Below are 9,281 nucleotides of genomic sequence, written 5' to 3'. Positions count from 1 at the left end.
TACATTAATATTTGTTGAATGGAAATGAAGCTGGGTGTTTATTGGTTCGGGCTTCAGTTACTTCATTTTGAATATATTTCATTTGAAACCGAAAAATGAACCAAACTGAATTCAAAGATGGCAAAACCAAACCGAAAACCAAATTCTAATTTGGTTTGGTGGTTTGGTCTCTGCTTCAAACTGAAAAACCTGAATTTTAACAAGATGGATATGCATCGATTCAAATTTCTGGTTATTCGGCTTCCTTGGTTTTGCAAGGGCTGTGCTCAATCAGCTCTACAAATTACAAAGATCCATACTATAGCCGAATACATATAATTCGCCTTCCTTGGTTTTAACTTTATTCTAGAACTGGAAACCGAACCGAAAACTGATTATCTAATTCGGTTTTGGTTTAAAACCAACTATATAGTTCTTTTCAATTTTAAATGATTTAGATTCATTTCCTTTTTTAATATGATCAATTTGAAACCGAATATATAACACCAATTAAGAATGTACCAAGTAGCCATTACCAAACCTATCTTTCATTTATTACTTCTGCCAAATATATTGAAAAGAAAATCCCACAACTAGTTGCTTCAAATTCAATCCATATAAATAGAAACTTGCCTTTGTGTTGATCATACTTTCTTGAAGTTTTCCCATTACATAATTCTCGTCGCAAAGACGAATCACAAGGAAACACGTGTAGATCGATGTTGGGCCATCTCAGAAGCGTTTCAACGACAATATCTTGGTTGTTACTTGAAGTTCGTCAAGTAACATGGACCATGATCACTGTTAACTTTGCATTAATATCTGCAGTTTGCATGTTTTGTAAAGGAGTAGCATACGATGCTTTCTCTAGTCCTTCAAAGGAGAAAGGTAACGTATGCAAAGATGAACATGGATTAGTCACAAGAAATAACAATGTGGCTCCCATCGTTTTGGTTCATGGCGTTTTTGGATTTGGCGAAGGGGTATATACGCCATTTTACCTTTAGAATAGCTTAATCCGCCACAAACAATGCTTATGCTCTTAATTATCGAAAACAATTTGCTCATTGTTGTATGTGTAGAAAATGGGAGGCATGCCTTACTTTGGAGGGATTGAAAACATGCATCAAAGGTTCTTTAATCCCGACCTCGGTGCTTTAACCAGTCTTTATGATAGGTTTTTAAATCGTTCATTAACCGTACCTAAAAAAGTGTTGAATAAAAATATTGATTATCTATGTAGCTGTAGCTAAGAAAAAAGAGAAATAACTATGTCTCTGTACCGACTGAACCAATGACTATTCATGATTCCATAATTGAATCAATTCCATACCGGTTCGAAATTAGAGGAATGTTATGGTAAAACTTCGTTTAAAACGATGTGGTAGAAAACTACGTGCGACTTGAAGGACACGATCCGTTGTGGATTCTTATTCTTACATCCACCATTTTATATAGGAATGAAGGTGCTCTTGGCTCAACGTCGTTTTTCTATTCTACTAGAACCCTTCTTTTTTTATTGGGTTGTAATTGTAATGTAAATAGTTTGCGATGGAGCTCGAGTAGAAAGTATTGATTAATTTCTCAGGGGCAACGATCTAGGGTTAATGCCAATCAATAAATTGGAACAACTTCGTAAGTATATCTTCGATATAGAAATCGAAAGGATCCGATTCGAGCAAATTTTAGAATTTATTAACAATTACTTAGGGGCAACATAAACATTTTGGAGCCCCAAAACGAATAAAAATCTGGCTCCATTCTCGAAAGGAAAATAAATTATTAACAAAAACTCAGGGACGACCCAAGTATTTGAAATACTTTTGAGACTGAAATTAAACAAAAGTTTATTTTTCTTAATTAATGTGTAGAATTTGTACTCAATAGCTTCTATCAATGTTTAATCCACATGAATTAGATATGCGAATGAATGATTAAGGCTTAAGATCTTAATGTCTAAAGTTTGAAACCTGACTAAATAGGTTTCCTCACGGTAATGGGTTTCCTGTTTGATTGTGTAAAATGATTGGAATTTGTAGGGCACGTCAATTGTTTTACTACTTAAATGGAGGACGAGTTGATTACGGTGAAGAACATAGCAAGGCTTATGGTCATTCACAATTTGGACATGTGTATGAGCAAGGTGAAATGCGTCTATATTCTACATTTCTTACGATTTTCATAAATTCTTGGTACCAATACCGGTACCGAAATGTTCGGTTTGGTACCGGTACTAAAGGCAAAATTCAGAAAATAATAATACCAAAAACTCAAAACTTGATATTATTCTGTACTGATACCGTATCTGTTTTGCTCATCCCGCCCTAATACTATATTAACTAAAATGATAAGTTTTTAAACAATATATAGGCTCATATTTTATTTTTTTTTAACTAAAAGGGTAGTCCATTTATTTTTTAGAATCAAGGTGATTGCTTTATATTAGAAGTAGTCATAATGTTAAATAAGAAGTAGTCATAAAGTTTGTATTGAAACTAAATATCGTCAAAGTTTTAGATAATGGAAGTAAGGATAAATCGAAATGTTTTATATAAAGTTTCATAAAAGAAAATTGAAAAAAATGTATAAAAATTAAATTTCCACACAACATAAGAGCAATTTTTTTTTAAATTTATATAAAGTTGGGTCATGGGTGGGACACACTAATTTTATCATCTATCATGTTCATTTTGTCAATTGTGAATTGTGATGCTAAATTGCTATTCAAATCCTTTTTGATTACACCCAATCACGTTTTGTCCACAATGGACCAGGGCTAATCATATAGGTGATTATCCACTATTCATAGTGCTCTTTAGATATTAGGGGATTCCCAACTCAATTTCATATACAAAATGAAAAAAAAAATCTTATGATAAACGGTGAATTTATTTATAACTAGATTGGCTACCCGTGTACCACACGGGTTATAGTAAATAAATTTATTTAATTAATAACACAATGTAAAATACAAAAAATATGTTTAAACGATATAAAGATATATTAAATGATAGAACAAATTACAAATTACACGATATGAAATTAAAAGGTTAGAAAATTCACAAATCTTTAAATATTTCTTGGTACACAATATTTGTGGCTTTATTTGTAATTTTACTTTGTATATCAAAACTTAATAGTTTCACGTTGATTCTGTTTATAACTCTAGGTAATGCAACATATAATTGACAATGAGTTAAAATAAATTGTTTCAAAAACAAACCAACCATCTATAATGATTGACATTAGCTTTTATTAATCTGCAAAATAAAAAAAAAATTTGAAAATTTCATACTTTGAAATTAATCATTTTATCTAACGGTATATGATTGTTTTAAAAATAAAAGTGTGAGTTTCAATATTACTTTCGGATATAATTTCGGATTCTATAACGTGGTTATCATATTGTATAGGGATGAGCGTTTTCAGTACGGTTATCGATTGGTACTGGTACCGAATTCGGTACCGAATCGGTACCAAGTTTTGAGTTTTCGGTATCGGTACGGTACCAGTACGGTTCGGTACGGTACCGGTAATATTTCCCGATTTTTTCACGAAATACCGGTACCGTACAGGTACCGAACCGATACCTGTACCGAGCTGGACATTTCGGTACCGGTACTAACTATTTCTGAATTTCGGGATCGGGATTTTCGGGATCGGTACCGATCGGTACCGGTACCGGTACCATCCCGAGCTCATCCCTAATATTGTATGTTCACATATAGTTTAGTTTCATTGCATAGACCAATTTTATAATTAATATTTTATGCAACATCACTTCAACATTAATTTTTAGGACTAATCTATAACTTGAAAACCTTATATTTTGAGGTCATTTAAAATATCAGGAAACTAATACTTTTTTGTAGCGTATCATTTTATGTCTTATAATACCATATGAAGAATGGTAATATTTTTTATCTCCCAGAAACATTGATAGCAAACGCTTGTTAGTTTCTTGAACGACCTCATTTTTCGGTGCAAGTATACCTCGCTCACTAAAAAAATCTATATTGCTGAAATCTTCAATAATAGAAGAATATACAAAGTCAATTTATCATATGATTAATAGTGCGCTAATGTCTAACATTTGTATTCCAAAGATAAGTTGTTTTATCCACATGAAAAACTAAAACATGTTGTTTAGTGTTTATATTTTTGTGGATTTTTAAGATGATTAACTTAACATAAATGATTAGTTGATTAAATAGTCAATTAAAAAGAAGTTGTAAATGTCTATTTTTTTAAACCAATATGTGGACCGAAACTCATTCAAATAATAAATTATTTTAACCTAAACCATGTTTGATATTTTAACCGGTTAAAGAAACCTGCTTGTGAAAGTTAACATAAACACTTAGAACAAATCAATAGTGAATTTGTCTTTTCAGGTTTTAAAAGAAAAAAACTTGTAATTTAGTAAATAATCATATATATTTAATAAGTTAGAGTTTATTAAAATTTAATCTAAATTAATCTTGTCTCTTCATCCAATAATATCATTTTTATAAAAACCTTATTTTTGAAATCATTATTCAAAATCAACGTGAAAATTGGTTACCTATAAAAATTTAATATTAATAACTAATATAATACATTTATATAAAACAAAATAAAATATTGATGTTGGTATTAAATTGTTTAAATCAGAAAAGAATTATTAAAACAGAAAATGAAAGATTAAAAAGTAAAAAGAATGAAATACAAAATTATTAATAAGAAAAAAAAATGTCATATGTATTTAATACGAGAGAGAGGAGGAAAATTTTTTTTAAGGTTTAGTTTGATGATAACATGTGACACTTAGTAAGTTTTATTTATTATACAGTATAGATTAGTTATAAATAAAACATGGCCTACTTATGTGCATGCAATAAGTTAGTGTTAATTTAAAATTCTACAAAGTATTTATTGCATATTTTTAGAAATTTAAATTCATAAGTTATAAGTTATAACAAAGAGGTGATAAGTTTGATGTAGTTTCTCATTATGTTTTTCCTCATAAGACGCAACAAAAGCTTGTTATTGAAATGAGAAACCCGTCAGAGTGATTCAATTGCAAGAAACAAAAGATAATCAACTGGATGCTAGTCTAAATCCTTGGGAATCCAAAACATGATCTCAATAGCATTCTTTCACCTCTTTCATGATCTACAATTCGAATCGACAATTGACACAATGTGTGTATCGTCTACACATGAGTGCTATGTGTAGTAAACTATCTTTGTTCTTGTAATTCTATCTTGTTATATCTGGCCACTCTTAACATATACTTTCGACAGGAAAATATTCACAATGGGATGAAGACAACCCGATTCATTTTGTTGGCCATTCCGCTGGAGCTCAAGTTATTCGTATATTGCAACAAATGCTCGCCAATAAGGTTGATCATCTAATTTAAGTTGCTAAAATTGAAGTTCATATGAAAATTCATGTTCGTTGATTTAAGAAAGTGCATATATCGCGTACCACATATTCTCTAATGAAACATTATTAGTTGATCAAAGTATAGGCCTACATCTTTTGGAGTTCAATCTTCATGTTTTTTTTAATATTTTATTAAATATTAAAATCAAAATATAAAAAGTTGTCACATTTATGTCATCATCATATACTATTATTCGACCCTTTATTGTAACAAACTTGTAAATCTTGTTTAACATTTGTTGGAACTAGGTAGGGGTGCAAACGAGCCGAGCTATTCGAGATTGGCTCGTGAAAGAGCTCGATCGATCCGAGCTTAACCGAGCCCGAGCCCGAGCTCGAGCTTAAAAGTAAGCTCGTTTAATAAGCGAACCTAAGCCCGAGCTTCACTTATCGAGCTCGAGCCAGCTTGCGTGCCTAAACGAGCCTGCCGCTTATGTAATTTTTTAATATATATTTAATAATATTAATTTATATATATGATGTTATGAAAAAATAACTAAATAATATATTATTTTATACATAAAATTATAATTGAAAAAAAAATATATAAATATAAAAAAAGTTAATTAATATATAGTAAACGAGCCGAGCCCTAGCTTGAGAATCTACTCATGAGCCGAGCTGAGCTCGGGCTTTGAAAACAGAGCTCGAAACGAGCCGAGCTCGAGCTCCATATAAGTTCAACGAGCCGAGCTCGGGCTCGTCTCGTTTGCACCCTACAACTAGCTATAACTAAGAAAAATATGTCATATCACCAATATTTGGTAAATTTTGTTATAATACGTTGTGGTAAATGGTAATGACAGTAAATAAAGGTCTTTTAACTTTATGTTAAAATCTTTTTAGGCCTTTAAGGGGTATGAAAAGACCAGTGCAAAATGGATTGCAAGTGTAACAGCCATATCAGGAGTGTTTAATGGTAGCACAATACCCTACATATACGGGATGAAGTGAGATTACTTGGTTGATATATACATGTTATTTATATTTTAGATGACTTTTATGTTTTGATCATGATATATTACGTGTCTTAGACCAGACGACTGGAGATTTGCAAAAATCACAAGTCCGCTTAGATTTCTTTGCTTTGCGGTAACAATCTACGACTGGCTTGATATACCTTTGCTCAAACGATACTACAATTTTGGGTTTGATCACTTTCACACGTCTAGAAAGAAGATAGGGTTTTGGGGTTTGGTTGATTGCTTATCAGGAAAAGTGGGCCCTTTTGTTTCAAGTGATTGGGTGATGCCTGACGTTACGATTCAAGGATCGATACAAATCAATAGTCAACTTGATGCATTTGCGGATACATATTATTTTAGCTATGTGGCTAAAGCAACACAAGAAGTTGAAGGGAAGGTAGTCCCCAAGAGAATGCAAACTTGTGACATTTTGTCTCATGTCCATTCCTTGTGGCTTTGCAAGTGGCGCTATCCGACAAATGTTCAACCCCCTTGTAAGGAGTACAAGTGAGTGATTCGCATATTCGGTTTTAAATCAAAATCGAATTAGGTAATCAGCTTTCATTTATGATAAAGTCATATATATATATATTAAAATTGATTAACCCGAGTTTCATATATTAGACTACGGATTTTCCTAATTATTTAAACCATTAAACATTTAGCCTATTACAAATCTGAGAAACCCAATATCCGAACTGATGATTAAGTATTATATTCTCAAATTCCTTTTTAGTTATGAGAAACTTCGTTACATTTTTTATGCACATTGTCCTTATCATCAACACTTAACTATCTATCGTATTTGAACGTTGATGATTAGGGATGAAGATTGGTGGGACAACGATGGCCAACTCAACACGATATCCATGACACATCCTCGTCTTCCTCTTGAACACCCTCATCGTTTTATTACAAATGGTTTCAAATTCAAACCTCAACCTGGTGTATGGTATGTGATTACAAACTATCCCATACTACAAAAATACCTTACATATGGTCTTGACAAGCTTTATGTCTTTCCTATAATAATCATGAACACAACTTAAATATGATGCTTCATGAGACAGTATAACCCGACGATAAGGATGGGCACCCGAGTTAGTTTGGTTATTAACTATTTGGTTAATTCGATTACTGGAAAAGATGGTTCAGTTACTTCGGTCAGCCAAGTTGTCAAAGAAAATACTAGCAATTCTTTCAATATATAAAGGAGAAAACCTACAACTAATATGTTATTTATTAAAGAAAACTATACCAAAACATTTTCAACATGTAAAACATTATTTATAAAAAAAAAAAAAAACCGTAAAGGGTGGTGTTAATGTCGGTTTCGGTTTGGTTACTTTGGTTGTTCATACACATAATCATAACCAAGCTATAAAGTTAGGTTAGCAAATACATCATAACTAAGTCATCAACTCGGCTTTTTCATCTATAGTTAGGTTTATACTAACCAAATGTTCATGATTATCACATGTCATTTAAAGATCGTGTATGACTACATGCAGGTACTGCAAGATAATCAAAGCTTATCATACTCAATTTGTTTTAAGCATCAAAACCGAGAGTCATATAGGCCACTTGTATGACTCGATTTTCAAACATTGTAGGAACCTCGACACCAAAAGGAGTTCGCAAAGCGTTACATAACATAAGTTGTAAAGTTGTTATTTGTTGGATGGATGTTATGTAATTTTCATGACTTAATATTCACATGCACTTTGAAAGTAAAGAACATAAGTTTTCACTATCACTTTTAATACCTCTTGTATGATTTAGAAGAAAACACAGTTCTCATGAGATTTTAAGCTAAGTTCAAGATTCTCACTTGCCCTTTTGATCTTGTAAATAAGTAAAACAAAAAGCCGTAGCATACAACAGTGGTATGAGAAAATAAAGAAAAAGGTATTCGGAAAACAAGTATTGGCAAACCTGTAACATCCCGTCTCTCGTACCCCTAATATTGTTTGCTTTGCCTATGATGGGTGCCCCATCCAGGAACTCACGACTTTGTTATTGGTTGTCCCGGTAAAGACTTCTTAGGATGTCATCCATCCTGATACTACTTCTACCTGAGCATGCTTATGGATGCTCTCTTCTCGTCCATTAGCGTTAAGTCCAAAACACGCTAGTAATTTTAGAGGAGGAGATGTTACATATGAACCGAGAATCCCTCTTGTCCACGACTGATGTGGGATTTGTCTAAGGTGTACAATTGGTTATGTTAATCTTCTCTGAAATTTCTGTATCGTGACATCATCGGTTGTTTTAATTTGGAGATAAAGCATTAATTCAAATTATTTAAAAAACCGTTTCCGGCTAAAAGCGTTTTTCCGGTGATATGCAAATAACAGCGTTAAGATTCTGTTAGTCGTGGACTGTTGGGAACAAATTAATACGTTAAAAGATGAGACTGTCAGTAGTCAATTCGTTAGTTGGGACCGACATCAATTTAAAGATGATAGTTTAGATTTATAAGAGCCTATATACCTATTTCTTTTGCTTATTTAACATATGCCACCCAACTCCTCATTAGCTTCAAGTCGATAGTTGAGACTTGAGAAAGACAAACTGAATAACACCAACTTTCTCAAATGGCAATACAATCTCATCTATCTTTCATTTCTAATTTAATTTGGTGAATATATTGCTTGGTTACTAGTAACTTGAATCACATTCTCGTAGGTGAGAATAAAAAGATGACAAAGCACAAGATAATGACTTTTTGAAAATAATATAAATAGATTATTAATAGTTGATTGCTTTGTTTTATTTTGGATCGTCTGTTTTTCATTTATTTTTATTTAAATTTAAAATTTCAGCTAGTTTGACTTTGACCAAAATAGTATATCGTACTTTCTGTTAACATGTCGGTTACTTGAACTGTATTAATTAATAAGTAAC

General features: G+C 32.0%; 1 protein-coding gene across 1 annotated transcript; it reads left to right on the top strand.

Annotated features, from left to right (window-relative positions):
• Positions 1 to 659: 659 nt before the first annotated feature.
• LOC143547525 (uncharacterized) lies at positions 660 to 8,027 on the top strand. Its single transcript, XM_077038926.1, has 8 exons — positions 660 to 962; positions 1,062 to 1,156; positions 2,019 to 2,122; positions 5,265 to 5,365; positions 6,256 to 6,359; positions 6,444 to 6,881; positions 7,198 to 7,326; positions 7,886 to 8,027. Exons 1-8 carry the CDS (start codon positions 699 to 701, stop codon positions 8,025 to 8,027), a joined length of 1,377 nt encoding a protein of 458 aa, XP_076895041.1. The 5' UTR covers positions 660 to 698.
• Positions 8,028 to 9,281: the final 1,254 nt, after the last annotated feature.

The sequence above is a fragment of the Bidens hawaiensis genome, unplaced genomic scaffold, assembly GCF_021521415.1.
Source record: "Bidens hawaiensis isolate Kalapana, Puna unplaced genomic scaffold, B.hawaiensis_p1.1 tig00014729_1, whole genome shotgun sequence".
Lineage (NCBI taxonomy): Eukaryota > Viridiplantae > Streptophyta > Magnoliopsida > Asterales > Asteraceae > Bidens > Bidens hawaiensis.
The sequence above is the reverse complement of the archived record's forward strand: the minus strand, read 5'-3'. Positions and strand labels throughout refer to the sequence as shown.